Raw genomic sequence first — 21,394 nt, forward strand, 5'->3', positions numbered from 1 at the left:
ATTCCTCCACTTTCGCCCAACACCAGTGTACCACCACTTCCTGCCACATACATAAAGTGGTGCATCTAGGGGATTTCCATCTCATGGTGATGACTCGTATGGCCAATATAAGGGCTAGATGAAGGAAGCGCAGCTGGACCTTCATAGAACTTGTGCGTTTGCGGAGGCCCAACAAACACTACTGTTATCTACGATCTGCAAATGTGTAAATGTGTAATCTCCCCAATTGCGGTTCGGATCCCTGCCCAATAGTCGTGAAGTTGAGGGCAAGCCCATAGCATGTGAATACAGCACACCTCCTCGGATCTGCAACATGGGCAGTAGTGTTCGGTGACATGTGATATTGTCTCTTTGGAGTTAAATAGGATGTGTGTAATAACATACTTTGTATGAATTTAAATTTGGCATTGCGGGATACCCGCTTGGGATGCTCTAGGATACTCGCCCATGCTTTGTCAGTGATTGCAACTTTAGTTGCCTCCGTCCATTTTGTCCTGAGGTCAGTAAGTTGAATGGATGCCTGTGCCCGAATACCAACATATAACCATTTAATTAGATGGCGATCCTCCCCCATACAAAACAGTGAGCGGTCCAGAACCACATCCAGATATGACCACAATATTATATGTAGAAGGTATACAGGGCTTGCAGCCCTATTCAGCTTTAGTGCTGTAATGGACTGGCCTCCACTGCTGGGAGTACCATGAAGGAAACACCCTCCTCCTTTGCTACAAATGGACATTGCAGTTGGTCTCTTGCTTGGAAGGGTTGAGGAAGCTGACGTGGACAGAGTGGTGGAGGAAGTAGGGGAGTCTGCTCTGAAATGTATTTTAGTGAACATTCATGCTTGTTAAATGCATTCTATACATACACAACATGGGTTAATATACCATCAAAAGAATGGAAACTCAGCTAAATATACTACAGCACAAATGGAGAAAATCAGGAGATTAAGCTAACCATAGCACACTAGAGCTCTATTGCAAAGCCTACAAAAGAGCCATCAGAACCACAAAAATAAACCATTACCACACATGAATATCTGAAGACTGCCCTTCCAAACAACTCCATACAATTATAGCAGTATTCCATAATCCAGAGTGCCTAAGCACAGAAACACCCAGCCACAAGAATTCTGTGACAAATTTTCCAGATACTTGATCTCAAAATGTACAAAGTCTGAAAGTTACCTAAATAAAAACACAAACACCACAACAATGCCTAATAAAACAACCATAGAAAAAGACAACAATAACCATCCATCAGTGCATACCATCAATACTCGGTTTTAAAACGTTTCCTCAATATGATCATTGCAACCTGACCATTAGGATCACCATCAGATCCTGTACTGCAAGAATCTTTCACTCAACCTGTGCAGGAGAGGTAGCAAGATGCCTACTCAACAAGTCCCTGGAACACTGTTCATTCCCACCTGAATTAAAAAACATCTACGTCAGGGCCATATCAAATGGACAATTCTTAGGAAAATATTTTAAGAGAGCAATGTTTACTCAACTCTCTAATTTTACCAAACAATATGGCTTACTGTCAGACCAACAGCCTTGTTTCAGACAAGGTAGAGGCACAAAGTCAGCCCTTACATAATTGCAATTATCTAAAACTCGCAGTGGACAAAAACAGATCAACTGTCTCATTACTTCAGAATTCATCAGCTGCATTTGCCACTGGCCACCACCACACCCTACTGTAAAGACTTCACAATATCAGAATTTGTGAAAAAGATTTCAAATGGATTGCTTCTGATCTCAGACAAAGTGTAGTGCAAGTACGCCCTTTCACATCGTCCCAAAGAGTGCCTTCTACACAATAACCCCGGCAATATCTCCATACCTTGCATATCAACATAAACTGCAAGCCATCCTTACACTCTCAATCGCCAAAATTGGCTATGCCAATAACCTATAAATTGGTGCATGCGCATTCATTATATGCAAAATACAACTCATCCAAAATGCTGCTACAAGGCTTCTTCTCCACCTTCACCCAAGAGAACACAAACCCCTAGTGACCTATAACTAGAAAGGCAATGTTCAAGGCACTATGTACTGTCCACAGATTTCCCAAGGAAAAGCACTGCTATACCCACAAGTTAAAGTAAATTAAGCTTGTACCACTTACTATTGTATCGCCTTACCATAAGAAATCCGTAGGAGGCACTGCTTTTTCTGTACTTGTGCCATGCTCTGGAACTCCCTATCAGCCAGCATTCTAAGCACCCAAGAGCATACACACTTCCAAAGACAGATGGAAACTTGCCTATTTCCTAGATAAATGCATCACTTGCAGACGGGCAACAGATCCCAGAAAACCTGTCCTCAGTTTACAACCAATAAATTGCAAACAACTCAACCTGCAAACTAGACTGCTTTCATTATGTAGGTAAGCCAAAAGGGCTGAACTTTGGCTCGCCATGACATTATATAGTTATGTACTTCCATATATACATGCTATGGCCCACAGTAATATAAAAAGCATATTAGTATTCAGCAACAACTTGTAACTTTTTACTATCAAATTCACTTAATACATACTTGCTATGAGGGTGTCTATCACCAGCACTGTACAGCTAAAAACATCACCAAATGAACAGCATGGAATAAATGAAGAGATCTGTCACACATAACAGGACAGTTTTGATGGACTTTAATGTAGTCCATACACTGCAGGTCTAACATATCAATATAACCTGATCCCTTCTTTCCATCTCGCATAGGCACTCAGGTATAGGATGATAATAAAAATGCTCAAAGCTTTAGATCTCTCCCCTTCGCGTGTCCTGCAACCATGCCAGGTTAGGACCACATCTATATACAGAATTTCAGTGCAGTACACGCTAAGCAGATTAGCTCATAAAATTCTATAAAGGCACCTGCAGATCTGTACAAAGCTAACAGCATACTGAAAATCATAAAAATGCATATCTATCTTACACTTAATCATCCAACACACTGTTGCGCGCTGCGTCCCATAACACGATAACTGCACCTCAGGTATCACACATGACATCGCCACCCACATAGGATCAAAACAAAAACATCCTTCCAGCCACACACTCTACATGGTGCAGCATGCTACTCAAGTTGGCAGGTGCTTCTGCACCCCACATAGTAGTAAGCAGTATATAAATGCTGCAATATATTACAATACTCCCTATGAAGGCTCTTGTTTCATTACTTCAGTGACAGGAGCCCAGCAGTGACACCTCTCCACTATGTCCTTCAAATGGTTTTAGTCAGGGTCAGACAAGCCCTGGCTGCGATGGGTGTATAGTGTGCTTGTTGCACTAAGTTGTAATCCATGGTGAGGCACAGGAGCAGCAGATGACTTTTCAGCCTGAGCCCAACACACACACAGCAAACACATCATGGACAACAGTGAAAGCTTCCTTCTTGGCACATTCACCTGATACAGCACAATACTTGCAGTGCAAACCTCCTTCCACATACTAGAGGTAAAGTATGGACAGCCTGATCACCAGGGGGAGAGAAATGAAGGTTAAAATATTTTTTCCAGCAGTCACCAGGGAAGCTATATACAGGACAAATGCCCAATCCGCGCTAGGCATGAGAGGGTAGTGAACTCTACTAGAGCTACATGGCCATGAACGCTGCACAACAGAGGCACTCCTACAGTCCTGTGAGAGACAGGAAGCAGTCTTGCAAGTGGCTCAATACAGACAACCCCGTAAAGGTGTTATAACACAGTTGAGAGGCAACAAAACAGAGCACCCATTCAAACATTTGTACATAGGACACCAGGAGTCAATGAAATGAATACATCCTTTGATTGTTTCTGCGACTCGTTAATCAATTTCTTCTTCACTGTATACAGATAAGTGCAGCTGACATGTTTCACCTAGTTACAAGCCTGCTCCGGGTAAAATCATGTGTCAGGTCAAATGCACAGTTCTAAACAGACATGGCATTGCAATTGGCTTACAAATATTCCAAGAAGGCGCTTACGGCAGCAGTAAGCTCGAAAATTCTGTAGACTGCGGGTAGACTTAGGAACAGGCTTCTTTTGAGTGGGTAATGACATCCATCCATGTAGGGCCATATTCAGCAAGGAGTGTTCCAACAGTCAGCATTTTGCGTGTGTAATACTCAACCATAAAGCCATTAGGGCCAGGAGGGAGGAGAGGCAGTGTTGCGTAAAGGAGTGGCAATCCTACACATCACACTCCAACTTTGTTGCTGTCTGACGTGGGCAGCAGGAGCATTAAAGGAACTGCTGGTGTGAGGCCTGAGTATACTTGTGTCACTGGGGCTAGAAGTTAGTGCAATGTAGCATGGAAAGGAGACAGCCTCGGAAGGTGATAAGCTTGTAAAGTGGGTGCATGCTGTGCTGCTCTCTTGTGAATGGCATCACAAAAGTGGCTGCTGCAGGGCAAAGGAGTAGCACATTCAGACTTCGGTGCTTTTGCCTTGACGCTTCACTATCTTTTAGCTGCTACAGGTGCAGGTTCCTTGCCTGGACTGGCAATGTCACCCAAGCGTTTTGTAGGCAATAATGTGCTCTCACCAAAAGAACTCCGCTAAAGAACAACTAGTAAGCATTTCTCTGAAAGTACCATGCTTCAGTACACCACTCTTTGAAGTCCAACAGCCAAAAATGGTGGAAATAGTTGAGCAGAGGGGCCAACTGGACATCATTGTTTTCTTCCTCAACTTGTTTTTCCATGTTTATTGAATGCACACGCAACTGATCCAACTAACGTAACTGCAATTGATTCAACACTGTAACACGCCTTAATCCTCATTTAAAGCGCTCTGATACCTCCAGGTCTAGCCTGGACTTCCTCGTCTCCTCGCTGTGTCTCCTACCCCCTCCCCCATCTCCTCCCTCCTTCATTCTTTGCCTGCCTCCCCTATTCCTTCCCTCTCTCCCCCTGAATCTTTCCACCTACCTGCTTTGTTTATCCCAGTGCCTATGCTCTGCTCAGTCTCCCTCCCGTCACCCTTTTACATTATCCCCTTACCCTTCTACACGCCTTGAACAAATGGATCTAACTCGTAATTGACATACCTTCTGTAATAATGTGTAATTTGTAACCTATGCCACCCTACCAGCCAGACTCCCTATTATGGCACCCTCTAGTATGCCCTTGTCCAAAGAACTCCTACTCCCCTTGTTGGGGAGGGATCCAGCATCTATGCCCTGGAGTCTCAGCGACCCCGCTGAGAGAGTACACCGGGACAAGGGAATCACACACAATAGAAAACTAGAAATGATCCCTTTACCACGGGGAGCAGTCTCCCACCCAGCCAGACATCAGACACAGTTACTTCCTAGTCTCCTTGCTGTGTCTCCTACACCCCCACCACACCCTTTCCCTCCTTAATTCTCTCCTTGCCTCCCCCATTCTTGTCCTTTCTCCCCTGAATCTCTCCCTACTTGCTGTTTTTATTTGTGCCAATTCTCTGCTTAATCTCCCTTCCCGTTGCCCTTTTACATTACCCCCTTACCCTCTACACACCTAGAACCAACTGATGTAACTTGTAATTGACATACCTTCTGTAACAATGTGTAGGTTGTAACCTATGTAATTATACTCATGCAAAGCGCTCCGATACCTCTGTGTCTAGCCAGCGCTATATAAAACTCAAATAAATAAGCAAAGAGTTCTCTCCCAGCCAATCTATTGGCAAGCACACAACAGAACTAGCAACGGTCCTTGCATTATCTCATGTCGCGTAGAAAATATTTTTTCCTGAGTATTAATGCCATGAAGAAGAAAGTGTTAAAATAGAAAAGATTAAGACTCAATAAGCATATTTATTAGTAACAAAAACATTAAGTTTATTGACTTGGAATAATAGCAGTATTTGGATAGTTGGCCCTGAATATGCTGCAAGACGATTAGCTGAGCAGACAACTAGAAATACAGGGAAGAATGTTTCCAGCTTTATCTTGTGCAAATACCGCATAATAAACAATTGCAAGAAAGAATATATGCTTTATGAAACCATATGTCCTTCATGATCACAGTAGTAGGGACAGGCTTGCAGGATCTTCTGACTTCATGATATGTAAAAAAACATCTGAAAGACTTTTCCTCTAGCCTACCTGAGGGCCTTCTAGATGCTCTTTTGTCCTAGAATTTGGATTCAAATCGGATAAACTTCATGATTCATATCCTTTTAGATTCTACATGTGACCACACACTGATCCACCGCTCACAGAAGTGATGCAGAGGTTCTCATGTGGAGTTAAGAGGAATCTTGTTGCTGAATGGATTATGACACATGGACAGATTGAGGCCTAGGACTGATACATGGCAGTCTTCACAAAGGAAAGGATTTAAATAGTCTCTCATGGCAAAGGTCTATCAATTCAACAGTATAGACTATGTGTATTTCATTATTAATATCTCTCCAGGGACTAAGACTGATCCTAAAATCTCAGGCTTGACATTTCTAACTAGAGTAGACTGGAGTATAGAATAGCTTGTTTCAGTAGCCATGACTCCATGTCGGCCCAGTGGATGAAAGTCCCTATATACTCTTCAATGAGGTGCATTATTTAAGGATGAATGTCACCCAAACACCAGAATTGAGTGCAGGATTTCATAAATAAGGTCTCTCCACCCTTTAGGATTTGGTGTAGGATCTCGGAGTGAAGTTCTTTCCAAGCACTAGGATTAGGTGTAGGATTTCAGGATGAAGAACCACTCACTATGCACTATCATTAGGTGTATGTCTCAGAAATAAGGTGTCACATTTCTCCAGGATTTGGGTTCATGGTTTTAGAATGGAGGGCTTTCCAAACACTAGTATTAGGTGTATGATCTGAGGATAAGGGCTCTCCATGTACTCGGATAGGATCTCAGTACAAAGGCCCCTCCAAGCACTGGAAATAGCTGTGTGATTGGAGGAAGAATGTCTCTCCATGTACTAGGGTTAAGTGTAGAATCTCAAGCAGAAGGTTTCTCCATCCACTTCGATGACGGCATGAGCATATGATAAAGGCGCAAGTATATACTGGGACTAAGGGTAGAATTACAGTAGTAAAAATCTCTCCATAAATTTTTGGGATCTTGGTGAATGCCTCACCATACATGAGTGTAAGTGTGGCTCAAGAAAAAATCTCTCCAGACACTGGAGTTAAATTGTAGGATTTCAGGATAATGGTCTCCCCAAGGAACATTACAAATGGTGTTAAGATTGTAAGGTTGAGTTTCCCCCAATGTAATTAAGAGCATTGTCACTCAGAGGTAGAGAACCAATGACAGGAACATGTAGGATCAAAGATAAGATTTCCTCGATCACAGTAACAGATCAATGTCTTGTGGGTTTCGTTCTGGAGAACGCTGGCTCCTATAGAGCGGAATCTTCATCCTCTGCGGAAGAAAAAAAATGTGTTAATGGAGAAATGAGGAAACATGACACCAATGCTAAATGAATGGGGTAGGTAGGGTTAAGAAATGAGGGGTGTGTGTGAGTGGAAGGTAAGTGAGATCAACATACTCTAGGTGTGAGTAGGACAGGAGTCTGGTGTGGGAAGGAAGGCAAGCAAAAGTAGGATACACCATATGCCTGAATGTAAAAGTGGGCATGTAGGAGGAAGATAGCATGTGTGGTAGTAATAGTTTATGGTTTGATTAAAATCTAACCATATTAAAAAAGGAATAAAAACATCATGAGGGAAATCAATTTAGCCATAATTATAAAAATCACTGAATGTGATTAAAATAATTACATATTTACATTGATCAGAAACCGACCTTACATATTTCTACATTATATTAATTAAGGAAACATTCATTTCTAGGGCTGAAAGTGTGATCACATAGTATATGCCATTTTTATTTCCACTGCCCTCATGAATTTTACAAATAAACATTTCAGTGCTGTATCAGATGATTTAAAGCATGTTATCACAGCTTGTCTGCATGAACAAATGGCCCGCTGATTAAATGGTATCCTACATAACCTCCATCTTCGTTCCAATAAGGCTGGACATGTACAGATTAAATGAATGAGGTTTCTCTTTACCAAGTTCACCCAGCCTATAAGAGGTTGGTCTTGTTTATTGCAACCAGGGTATTGCGTGCACAAGGCCTGGAAGTATTCCAAATCGTGCTCTTGTGAACCTTCTTTTTTGTAGCGGGGACCATCCAGACTCTAAATAGTACTGTGATTTAAGCATTTTAAATTCATTTATAACCATCCAGGCATGCGACCTAGGTGCAAATAAATACTTATCCTTTAGTATTGAAATATTTGTTAAACATTTGATTTTTTTTTTTTATTTTTTTTATTTTTTTAACATTGCTGGAGCCAGAGGCTTTTCCTATAAAGAATGAATAGAAAAAACCTAGTGCCTCAATTAAATACTTCCATATTGGTGTCTATGGATTTGTTTGAACTTCATGCCAAAACGTTTGGTTAAACTGATTTGAAATATTTGATTTTATTCTTTTCCAGATTTTGGCGAGCTATCCTTTTTGTGCAAAAATTTGGTTTAGTGGCCCAAAGTCTAATCTGATTCGAGCTGGCGAGAAATTGTATTGAAGGTTAAAAAGAGATCTAAATATTTTAGCGAGAGTTACATTTAATGTTACTGCATCTCTACCCGTATTGTCTCACTTCAATACAAGATCGTTCATAAGTGTTCTGCAGATATTATTTCTTAGTAGTGGTTGGTGGCTAGGGCCTCCTAGTGACCTCTGTAATGAACGGAATGCCAAGAGTAAAGTGTCTCTTTCCTCTGTAGATCCATCTTATGTTGCTTCAAGGAGTCCTTCTCATCAAATATTACTCCAAGATATTTATATGTTTTAATTTGATCTAGTTGCCGTGTTTGTAGGAACAACTTACATATTTTAGCATGTGTGAAACTGAATGCAGATAAGAGACAAGGGTTGGATGTGAACAGAAATGTGAGTGGTAGAAATCATTAATGTCTAGATTACTTATTGGTAGTGGAACATAGGACTGAATATCGTATTCCAAAATCGATGGGACAGAATATTTTATAACAATAGGCCAAAGTACTAAAAGGTAAGTTCCTAGAGAAAGGTAAGTATTTAATAATCTTAACTCCACATCTATGTACCGTGAAGATAGATCACACCAAGGTCCGTATATGTGGAATTAGGTATCGAAAATTTATAGAAACGTAACTTTCTGACCTTCACAACTGCAAATAAAAGAACAATTGCAGTAGCAGAAGTGATTTTTTTTTAATATGGATTGCTAGGTACAGACTCCTCTCACAAAATGAGAAATGTAACAAAAAAAACTTGTGCTAGCCTTTCCCGACACCACTAAGCGATGGGACTGCTGACCTCAGTGGCTTCCAAGCAGCACATTCGGAGACAAGAACTAGCTCCCTTCCCTAGCCCAGCACATGAGCGGGAACAGTATCTCGGAGCACTGCACTGAAAATGTATCAGCAGTGTGAGATGAAATATAAGCACGTGCATTAAAACAGAGAAAGCGTCTAACCTTGAACTGGAAGTCTTGGAAGGGAGGGGGGTATTTATACCCCATAGCAATATAAATTAGAGAAAGGATCATACTGTGCTTAGTATGTTTTTCAGACTTTGGCCAAACTGTCTGGGATGGGGCCTCTACACTAGTAGGGAAGCCTGGGATCTGAGGACAGGCAAAGAGGTAATGGAGTACTCAGGCATTTGTCTGGATTCGAGGAATTACAGTGAACTCCGTCAACAACATGGAAAGAGTGGTGTGTCTTCCATCTCGTATACACCTTGGGACACTCCAGTAATACTAGGACTATCTTCCACTTAGTAACCAAACCCTCACCAGCAAAAGAGTAATATCTGGGATTCTGTTGCCAGTGCCATGCAGCACCAGTTGGGTAATCTGCAAGAATGCCCTATTGTAGAGACAGCTTGCAAACCTCTGGGAAGAAAATCACAAAGATTATGTATCATCCTGAACTTACCAGGCTCAGTGCCTCGGCTCCTCCAGGGACTTAAGTCGAGGATAGGAATCTGGTTGCAACGCACAAAATCTCGTGGGTAACTGTTTGCCATGAAGACATTTCTTGGCACTTCCGTGATCGCTGTGTTGTCACAGATGACTCTCGCCAGTGTGATCCTTTCCAGAGAGCGTCGTTGGGCACTGCTGAAAACACCGGGACTCTCATACCAAAACCTGTGTAGGAAAGAAAGTAACATATGGTGAAGGTCTGCTTACCATACGAGGCACATTTCAGAGACATTTCACACCAGTGCTATCGGCTACAACTGCCATTATCACATTCCTGCTAGTCCACGAGGAGTACACCAAGTAAACTCCAAACCTAGAATTTGCACTGCATGATAATATGCACATCCAGGTAGCCTATGCCTGAACCAGAACCACTTGCACAAGCACATGGCCAAATGTATTGCTGCAAGCAATTCACAAAAGATGACTTTGCATCATTAATGCCTTTACTCATGCACAGTATTACCCATAAGTGTGTAATCTTGCACTTGAGTAAACCCCTTTTATAGGGTGAGTGATATGCTCCTGCTATCAACACCTAGCATTATTGTACAGCTGGGAAATGTCAGATCAAATGGTAAAGTTCTCAGCAGAGTTTTGCCTGATCACCCCAGTCCAATACTGGACTAGAGATGAGCTTACAAGGGGAGTCCCTAGCACCACGGACCCCATGTTTGAGATGTGGGTTTCTTTTTTCAAAACAGCGCTTTTAGACCTAGTTCAATTGGGTTAGTGGCTGGTTCTGGAAGTTGCACTTTAACTGCTACACAGAGGTCAGGACGGTAAGAACCAGAGATTTGCAGAATCTGATACGAACAGTGTTTAACTGCTGTGTCATTTTGTAAGCATGTGTTTCTTCTCCTTTGTCATTACCAATCATTGATCACCCACCGGTCTTTAACCCCTTCCATGCTCATGACGAGCTCAGCTTGCCATGAGGTACGCCGGTCACACGCTCATGACGAGCTGAGCTCGTCATGTAACGTGGTATTTGCAAATCTTTAGCGCACAGCGGGAAAACGCTTAGCGCGGATGGGGTTAAAAGGACACAAACAGATCTAAGGAGGTCCATCCTGACATAAGCCTTAAGGGAACGCTCCACACACAAATTTACCTAAAGAGGTCTAGCTCAACAGACACAGGCCTGAAAGGGACTCTTTTTACACATATATACCTAAAGAGTTTTATCCCAACAGACAAAAATCTGAAGGGTATTTTGCCGACAGCTATATATCCAAAGAGGTCTATCCCAACAGACACCTGATGGGGAATTCTCTTTACAGATACAAACGTAAAAGGGTGTATGCCAACAGATACAGATCCAGGCTATAGTCCCAATGATAGTGTCTTCTTTATACAGAGGTACACAATCTGTTCCCAAAGACACCTAGCCATCTCTAAAATGTCCCCCCGAGGGCCTCTCACCACAGATCAAGAGCCACTACTTCCTGAGAAAGACATAGGGGTTGTTTGTTTACAGGGAGTTCAGCCATCTCTTCACACAAATACAAAATATTCTAAAAAGTGATGCACTTACCGGTCACCATCCCGGGCCACACGGAACTGGTTTCCAATGATGCAGGCTAGAAGAGGTCCAATTTTCCCACCAGGAACAAAAGGTTCTGCCACTCCTCCAAGCCAAATATCAATATTTTTGGGAGTCCCATAGAGGCCTATCAACTTTCTGGCGAGGTCACCATTATTCAGGACCCTTTGGAGTTCTGCCAGATTTTGTGGCTCAGAGAGTCCACAAAAACGCCGCCACGCACCGTAATCTATTGTGAGGGATAGACAGTAGAGGATAGACAGAGTGGTGAGAATAATGTAATTTTCTAAATTTATACCCTGAAACAGCAATCAATTAAATTTGTATTGGGTGGTGGGAAGTTGAAAGAAACTTCCAAAATCACTAGTGTTGGTCAACATACCATTGCATTGTTGTACTAGGGGCACAGCTGTCAATTGTTCTCATGTCACGAATGACACCTTTAATTTGATTTGGCTTCTTACCAAACAAAACGTTGAATTCTGCATTATTTTTAATTTCATACAATTTTTAAAGTGAAACCACATGTCCCAGGATGAAAGGTGCATATAGTTAAAAGCATGGGCTGGCTGAAGGGATACAATTCTGTAATAAAGGAGTGTCAATGTAAAATCTTAGATCCCTGTGTTATATGCTCATTTTGAAGCCCATAGTGCGAAATGGCTTTCTGACCAAATAGCCACCCGGGTGCATGTTTCTTAATTTTCTCACTTCAATTGTTGATTCTTGCCCATTTATCGAAATATTAAAGTTTCTTCTTTGATTTAGTGTTCTTTGCATATGTCAGGCTGTTTGTTAAATATCTTGGTGCTAACCATCTTAAAACCATCTTTCATAACCACCGTAGGAGTTCACTAAAGGTTAGAGACCTCAGCCTGCTTTTTAAATGTTATTACCTTAACCACATTTAGGGCTGTTTTTCTAGTAAGAAAATACTTTCTGGTGAAATAAAATGGTACGGCACCGTTACTCCGAATCTTTTTTTCCCCGCAGACTTTCAATCCGCATACCATTTCTCCGCGAGGTCATTGACCTCACATACCATCACTCCGCATTTTTTCACAACGCAGCTGCATTTACCACGCATGCCTTTACAACGAATTAAGTTGTAAAGGCATGTATGGTAAATGCACATGCGTTGTGAAAAAATAATAGAATTCAAGACGATGGAACCAGGAGGAGTGTGGAACCACGACGACGAGTGAGGTAAGGGGGTTTGGGTTAATTTTAGGGGTGGGGGTCGTGCTGGGGTAGTGATTGCGTAGTGTAGAGTTGTGGTGGTTGTGTAGTGTAGGGTCGTGCAGGGGTAATGTTTTAGGGTTTAGGGAAGTGTTGTGGTGGTTGTGTAGTGTAGGGTCATGCTGGGGGTAGTGTTTTAGGGTTTAGGGTAGTGTTGTAGTGTAGGGTCATGCTGGGGGTAGTGTTTTAGGGTTTAGGGTAGTGGTGTAGTGTGTGTAGTGTAGGGTCATGCAGGGGTAGTGTTTTAGGGTTTAGGGTAGTGATGTAGTGTAGGGTCATGCTGGGGGTAGTGTTTTAGGGTTTAGGGTAGTGTTTGTGTAGTGTAGGGTCATGCAGGGGTAGTGTTTTAGGTTTTAGGGTAGTGTTTGTGTAGTGTAGGGTAGTGTATGTGTAATGTAGGGTAGTGTTTTAGGGTTTAGGGTAGTGTTGGTGTGGGATAGGGTAGTGTTTGTGTAGTGTAGGTAGTGTTTCAGGGTGTAGGGTAGTGTAAGGTAGTGGGTAGTGTTTTAGTGTAGGGTAGTGTAGGTTAGTGTTTTTGCAGGGTACTCACTTACCTTTAAAACATTTACAATGAGTATACCTTTAACATGCATGCCTTTGCATTGTAAATTTTGTACAAAAGACCGGAGTATAAACCCTTCAACCTTGTTGGGATTGTGGTAGAGAGATATATCTATATAGAAAACAATATCCCAACTGGTATTATTTCTGGACAAGTAAACAGGATATCCATACAGTATGATCCATCAAAGAACAAGGAAACTCATTTTGATTTTCATATGTGCCTAAGGCATCATTTTATCAGCATTTATAAGCAAAAGTAGGGCAATTGTAGTTACAGTTGATATCAGCACTGTAATTAATAAAAAACAAGTGACAGCCCAAAGATGTACAAGGTGCACGAGTGCAAGAAGTGGGTGACAGTACGGCGACACAAGTGACAGTGAAAACAGCGTGGACTGCGCGAAGCGTATGGTGATAGAATTATATACAGTGATTAATATACAGTGATTAATATACAGTGATTAAAAACAGACAAAGTGGTTTATCAAACAGTTCCATTTTGTTTTACAGTTTTTTCAAAACCACTAAGTACAGGGCGCCTAATGTCTTGCTGAAAAAATAGACGGCGTTTCGATCCATATGATTAAGGATCATCATCAGGACTGAGGGGCTGTAAGCAGTGCGATGAAAAACTAATTTGGAAGCAAAGCTGGGGTTCAGGCGGTAGAAGTCTCGAGGGACGTCTCAAGTCTGGGAAACTATTGTGCCCGTAGTATCATCCGAGTGCTAGGGAGCAAGGGTGGAGGTCAAGGATGTCCGGGGCCGTTTGGTCCGATCGGGGTAGAGTAGATCACGGGGTGGGAAAATGGATCTGTATATGAGGAATGGAGCGTGGTCGGGGAGTTTCTGTAATGTTCGGACCCTCGAAAGTGGTCGGTGACCGATCTCGGGATGGAAAGGTAGTCGAGGCGTTGCATGGCAATCCGGACCACGAGAGAAAGTAGCTTCCTCTCGTGGTCCGGATTGCCATAGCAACTCCCGCACAGCGCGCTTCACTCGCCTCCCGGACAGCGTTTCACTCGCCAGACTGAATTTCCCGATGACCGATTCATTCGCCTTGACTACCTTTGCCACTGGATTCAAGCAAGCCGGGCTGAAGACGGCTGTAATGCCAGAAACCAGTCCTCGGAAGCTTGTTTCCAGTCCAGGGAAGGCATGGCTTGGCAGTTCGGGCTGGACTGTTCCCATGAGGTACAGGGTCAGACTGATTTGCATATAGCCATGTCTGAACTGGCATAGTGGGCTAAAGAACGGTGATGGATCAAACCCAGATCTTTTGACTGGGTGTGAGTGTTTGATGCTCCGTCCATCACCACCTCCTTATGAATCGCACATTTTGATGGGCAGCAACACACTATCTAAAAAGCACTGTTTTACTAATGGCAAACAATGTTGAGCAAACAATGTTGAGCTGGGCAGCCAGTATTACTGCTGGGTATTTAATAATTTTCTAATAGGCACAGTTTTATTTTCAAAAATGGTGCTATAAAAATGTGTCGTTAACTCAGATTGTTTTCTAAACCTGGTTAGAAAATAACCGCACTGACAATGCTCTACTTTACTTGCTTGATGCAGTAAGAGGCCGGTATAAGTAGCAGTACTGCACTCCAACCTAACTGAAATGTCACCAACTGCTGCGGTCACGAACATTTTTAGGTAAAAGCCTTTACTTTCAGCTGAACAAGTCTGTTTAAGGCACATCTACAAATGAGTGCTCTTACTCTGGAGAACAGAGCTTCCCCAGAATTTCTTACCTGAAAACCATGTTGTACCCTAGGCTACTTACCTAGAAGGCTTAGCTCTCTATCTTATGGTTTAATGACTGAAGGCTCGAGTTTAGGAATTTTCCTCCCTCCTTCCCTGGTTTTTTACCTGTGAAGCCTTATTCGCTCTACCATTTGTCTTTTACCTAGAATTCATGTTCTCTGTCTTCTAGTCCCTGGTCTGTGAAGCTGTATTCTCTTCCATCTAGCTCCTTACCTGGGATACAAGTATTTGCCCACTCTGATCTTTGGGCCCAAATCTTAAAAGGGTCAATACCTGGGATTGCGTGCTCTCGGCCTCGTTGCATGTTGATCGCCGCTAGATCAAGTCCAATCCTCTTGAATTGTTTGAAAAGACGGTCTCGCAGTTCATCCACCACCATTTGATTCTGCCTGTTCAGCTTTGCACGATTTGACATGAGGCCACGGAGGACAGGGTCAATGCCACCTGCGAAACAATATGATTATTACATCTGTACTGTGATTGTGACAATTTAACTATATTGAGTGAGCAAGGACGTTAAAAAAAAAAAAGAGAAAAAACTAGTGTAGCTGAGACGTGGCCTGTATGATGGGAAATGAAAGCTACACTTTCTGGTTAGCTTTTAGTGGTAAGCATACCATGCATGGCCTTCTGATTGGATACTGCAAATACTTTTGCACAATATATGTGCTCATTTAATCACCTTGTAAATTTTGGGGCATGCCCCAGAAAATAGAGATTTGTTTTTAGAGAGCACATGTATGGTTTGTGCTTGGGTTATGCATGAGCACTTGCAATTTTTGCATTGACTCCATGGTACTGATCGTTTGGGGGTACTGAATTTTCCCTCTTCAACTTGAGACTTGGGTTTACACATCCATTTGTAACTGGACCGGTACATGGTTTTACCTTTTGGGTTTTTGTAATATCCCTTAAACCGCTGACTGGGCCATTAAATGCAGATTGTGGAGTTTCACTGTGGCTGTAAACTAGAAAAGGCACATTTTTAAAACCGTTCAGTGCAGCCAATCACATACCTCGGAAAGTTAGTGAATACTTATCAATGTTGAATCACCTTCGAACCTACACTTGGGTTTTTATTCACTCCATTTGGTCTTTTGAAAGTTCAGGTTGATTTCTCCTCACTATATAAAAAGCATTGCAATGCAATTCCCAGGGCCAATATTTGACACCAACTGGGTGTAAATGTGCTACACCCATGCTACGTACCTAAATCACAGCTTTAGGCTGTACGTGGAAGGATATACTCAAAGGATACTACCGTAACCAGTTGAAACCATCATACACTGATTTAGAGCTTTCATCAGGAACGGCCTATATTCTGCTGTAAGGGGTCTTTGTTATAACCTTTTAATACGTTTTGAGTTTCTTTCTCTGTCCTTTCGTAATGGTAATGTCTACGTATGTGCAGGATTCCAGGGATGCAATCAGTTTTTAAAAGACGATTGACTTTCACTCTACGAAACCGATCTTGATTACACTCAATATAGAACCTCTCTATATTGATTTCCTTCAAAGAGCTCCCTTAACCTCTGTAGAGGAATTTAGGTGGAAACCTTTTGATTGTAATACATACTCATGTCTTTCATGATGCAACTAATGGAAAAAGGCTATCAAAACATTTCTTCAACTACGATGGGAGCAAATCATGTACTCCTATTTTGCACGGAGTCTGGCAAATCTCTACAATCTTTCCTTTAAGAAAAAGGAAATGTTCCAGCCAGGTACCCCTTATCCAAGTAGCATCATGCTGTTTAGAAGCTATATAGATGGCATTGTAGTCTTTGGAGGGGATTTCTAGATAACCATCCATCTGAATAGAGCACCATAAAGATCTTTCTGACACGGAGACTGGATGGTGGTCTTCTTTCTACACTTTACAGAGTGATATATCCTAACTGATCAAATCAGGATCTACAGATATTGGTTAAATGGGACAGGGACTACAAACTGACCGTCAGTGGTTTAGAGTGTTTGGTTATTTTCATAAAGTATTCAAAAACACACGGTTCAGGCTCACCACATTAAGCACTTATATAGAACCTATCCCGACCAGTAGAGCTACATACCAATACTCCACCATTAAGCATATAGTTTCTCTAGATGTTATGTGGAGTGGACAGACCTAATCCACATGGCATGACTGAGTCAGATACTTTGGAATTGGGTAGTCCAGGTCTTTAGAGGACTAATGGACAACTAGTTAAATTAGAACTTAAACACTGCATTCTGGGCCTACACTCACAACCAAGAATGATGCACATGCAGTTCTGCTTGATGTGTCTAGGCTTAATTCTGATTAAAATGTGAATAGTGATCCTTTGGAAACAGGCAGGGGTTCTGAGATTTGAAGCAGAAGCATGTTAGTGACTAGGCATTAGGGGGAAAATATGCATGATTGCAGTAAGCACAGACGCCCTGGTGGGAGAAAACAGAGACACTGAAAAATTAGCATTAAGACTTATGCCTGCTTAGCAAATGTTAATGCGGTTAGTCAACAAGTTGAAAATTCTAAATACTAGGGGTGCTTAGGAGTTACGCAACATCTCTTATGTACTGACTGTGAACCCTTAGCTGTGCACAAGAAATGTCTGCCACTTATGTAAAACCTTTTCAGTTGCAGATAGCCTGTTGAGCTGTGACAAGATTTTGAAGTTCTTTAACTATGAAAAATTTAAATTAATAAACAAATAGTAAATCTACTTTTCAATATAATATATATATATATATATATATATATATATATATATATATATATATATATATGTTCACCTTTACGATAAGTTACAATATTTAGTAATTGATATTCCGGACACAATATTATTGCACATCAATAACATAATACTCAATATTTTGACATTCTATTAGGATGAGGCATTTTTTAGAGTAAATGTCTGGCGGACTGCACCAGTACCTTTGTAGGATGGTGGTATTTGCATATGGATTATTAAAATGTACCCCCCAAAAGTGAGGCAAGGAGTCAATACCCGCACACAATGTCTCCCTAGCATTCAAGTAAATTTCCATGAATGTTTTCAAAAGTTTAATTATGTTTTCATGATAGTTCACTAGCCTTTTAAAGAGCAATCCTTCAGAATGCTGGCTCTGCAACACTTAATGGTGCATCTGATCTGTCAAAAAGGGCGCTGAACTAGGACCATTTTTGATAGAGCTAGCTTGGCTGACACGGTGCTGGGGATGGAAGTGTGTGTGCCATAAACTGAGCTCTAAATTGGGAAGCTAAGCCCATAGATAAATTGGGCAGAGCCTTCATTGTCAGTGTCCTGTACATGTGGCTCATTGTGTTTGTAAGATCATATCCAGAGATGGCCACCCCTCATTGAAGATTATTGTAACAGGGAGTGGCCTTGTAAGAGGAGTCTTTAAGAGTTACCTTCCCACCCCTACAAGATGCTTTATCACAAATGTGATTCCTATGGCCGGTTTTGTTTAGTAGCCTCAGTTCGACAGTGCTGTGCCTCTGCTACCGTTTGTCAACATTACTAAGTTGGTAATTACTTCTAATTGATAGGTGTAGCCCTCCAAAATAACACATCACTGTCTGCTCATGACTCCATTGACATATGTTGGGCAGCCTTTCGGCAGATTCTGTACAACCCTCTGTCCTTTACCTCCTTGTAGTATATTGTGTGTGGAGGAGTTGTGTGGGCTGCTTTGGCAAGAAAGGTGGGGTACTTTCTTACCTTCCCTCACGATCCTCCAGCTGTTGAAGAAAGTCAGGTGGAGTGGAACTTCAGAAGCTGCCCCAGTCAGCGGGCGGTACCCATCCTCCAGGCGGTAGATTGTGGGCTGGATGGAGGCATGAGCAAAGCGGAAGGCAAGGGTGAACACGTTTGCTACTCGTGGGTCTACCGACTCATTGTATCCCCGGTAGGTACCAATAATTTGTGCAGCTGCTTCAGAGCCCAACAAAAGGGGGATGTAATCTTTGTAGGTGATTTTCTGGAAGAAAACAAACATTGCAAGGGTTTTACCCGATCTGGAACTGCATTGTGCCTACAGTGTTGCAGAAATATGCACATGGAAAGACTAGATGTCTCTGGTGATCTTTGTCTGCATAAATACAGAAAGGTGCTGAGGTAGTTTATGCATTAGGATAGCTATAACTGACCCCTTTAGGCCTGTGGTACAGAGTTAGAGTGCCTAGCTTATTGGCATCCGCTGCTTTTCAATGAGGACACGCTAATGTGAGATTAAATTTTCGTGGTCTCATGGTCAGGCATGCTTTGTGAACTCACAATGTTACACAGTACAGCATCACCAGCACAGACTCTCACTGTTACACAAGATTGTATCACCAGCACAGGTTCACTCTCATTCTTATACAGTACAGCATCACCAGCACATATTCACTCATTATTATATAGTACAGCATCACCAGCACAGGTTCATTCTCATATAGTACAGCATCACCAGCACAGGTTCGCTCTCATTCTTATATAGTACAGCATCACCAGCACAGGTTCATTCTCATTCTTATATAGTACAGCATCACCAGCACAGGTTCATTCTCATTCCTATATAGTATAGCATCACCAGCACAGGTTCATTCTCATTCTTATATAGTACAGCATCACCAGCACAGATTCACTCTCATTGTTACACAGTGAAGTATCACCAGTACAGGTTCAGTAACATTGTTCCACTGTATAGTATCACCAGCACAGGTTCACTCATTGTTACACAGTACAGTAAAGCTAGTACAGGAGCTCGCTCCCCATTACCAGCACACGGTCACTCACTGTTATAGAGTGCAGCATCAACAGCTGTTCATAGCACAGTATCCACAGCATATAATGCCTCTCACTTTTACTAAATACAGTATCACGAGCACAAAATAACTCACTGCTACACAATACAGGATAGTATCTCAAGCACAGAACTACTGTCTCGGTTACACAAATAACTCTGAAAATTAGACCGTCAATACAGTATCACCAGCAGTGGATCACTCACTCTTGTAAACTATAGTATAGTTTCACAAGGAATAGATCGCTCTGTGTTACAAAGTACTCTCACTGCTTCACAGGCTGTACAGTGTACCCTGCACTGTTTCACTAACATTATTACCCACTACAGTGTACTCAATACTAGATCATTACCATTGTTGCACTTGCGCGAGGAGGTTTCCACCCCGCTTGGAAAGGATTTAGTTTGCTCTTTGACTCAGTCACAAATAGGACTGTCCAACCAAGAAAGCTGCAGTGCAACAGGCTTTAAAGGTGGATGTACCATGTAGTACGGTTTAGCTTTCCGTGTTGGTCAGTCCTGCTTTTGTGCAATAACGAATAACATTCAACCTGGATACAACACTACAAATGCACAAGTTAATATACAAAACACGTCCCTTCTTCTCCCAGACACCTCTTGCAGAAGTAAATTCAGTCAAATCGTACTGTGAAATATATCTGCTGAAGTGGACACTAAATCTGGTGCAGCTAAAATTGTTGTCAGTATCTGGATGCATAAAACAGCCTCACAATAGTATTAGGCAAAGTCAGGCCATGATATTCAATCAGAAGTTCTCTTCTACTTTCAGGCACATTGTATGTGCTACACCCGCACAGATGATTGTTTTTTGGTGTTACCAACGCAAATTCAACAGTTTCAAATTCAGTCAAATAAATGTACTTTTTGGAATACCTGGAGAATGCCTCCTACAACTTTTCTGGCTTCCTGGTAAAGCATTTCTCCTGTCCATCGCGGGTTCATCCGCCGCAGCTCCCTGGCCACACGGTTGTGTTCTCGCATGAAAAGTGTGTGGAAGGCTGTGAGGCCTGGTTGCTCACTCGTCCTGGGATCGCCTTGATGTAAAGAAAAGCATTACATACAAGATTAGCAGTCCTGTCATTTAACAATAATTCAGAGCAAAGTATTATTTTCACCTCTGAGGTTGCATGGACGTCAGACTGGCAGGTGTTGGAAATGCCCATCCTTTGGGTGGTATTCCCCCAGATTGGGGCATTGGCTGTAGAACTCTTCGCACTTTGCCCTTGCTAACCAGTGGAAAAAGTGCCCGTGTTCCCTCTTTCAACATGATGAAATTGGCATACCCCTAATTTGCATATTTTACTTACCTATAAGTCCCTAGTACATGGTCCCCAAAGTGTATCCAGTCGCGGTTCGTTAAATCTCTCCAGTGGACTACAACCCTGATTGTGCTGCCACTGCAGTGTTACAGCAATCCCAACCTCAGGTCTACCCTTGGCAAAGCAGTTTTAAATCTGCCAATTCGACCTTTCAAAATACACCCTTTGGACAGACCCAAGTCTTC

The 21,394-nt window shown here is 42.1% G+C and overlaps 1 protein-coding gene across 1 annotated transcript in view; it reads right to left on the reverse strand.

The window, feature by feature from the left end:
* Positions 1 to 5,798: 5,798 nt before the first annotated feature.
* The window catches only part of LOC144828474 (eosinophil peroxidase-like), a 45,612-nt gene continuing 30,016 nt past the window's right edge, over positions 5,799 to 21,394 (reverse strand). Inside the window, exons 9-14 of the mRNA XM_078686663.1 lie at positions 20,764 to 20,924; positions 18,804 to 19,062; positions 15,373 to 15,543; positions 11,521 to 11,758; positions 9,937 to 10,148; positions 5,799 to 7,363 (exon numbers count right to left, since the gene is read on the reverse strand). Of these exons, the coding sequence (XP_078542789.1) occupies positions 7,341 to 7,363; positions 9,937 to 10,148; positions 11,521 to 11,758; positions 15,373 to 15,543; positions 18,804 to 19,062; positions 20,764 to 20,924 (1,064 nt within the window). The 3' untranslated portion in view covers positions 5,799 to 7,340. The remainder of the gene's footprint in view (positions 7,364 to 9,936; positions 10,149 to 11,520; positions 11,759 to 15,372; positions 15,544 to 18,803; positions 19,063 to 20,763; positions 20,925 to 21,394) is intronic.

The sequence above is a fragment of the Lissotriton helveticus genome, chromosome 4_1 (genome assembly GCF_964261635.1).
Source record: "Lissotriton helveticus chromosome 4_1, aLisHel1.1, whole genome shotgun sequence".
NCBI lineage: Eukaryota > Metazoa > Chordata > Amphibia > Caudata > Salamandridae > Lissotriton > Lissotriton helveticus.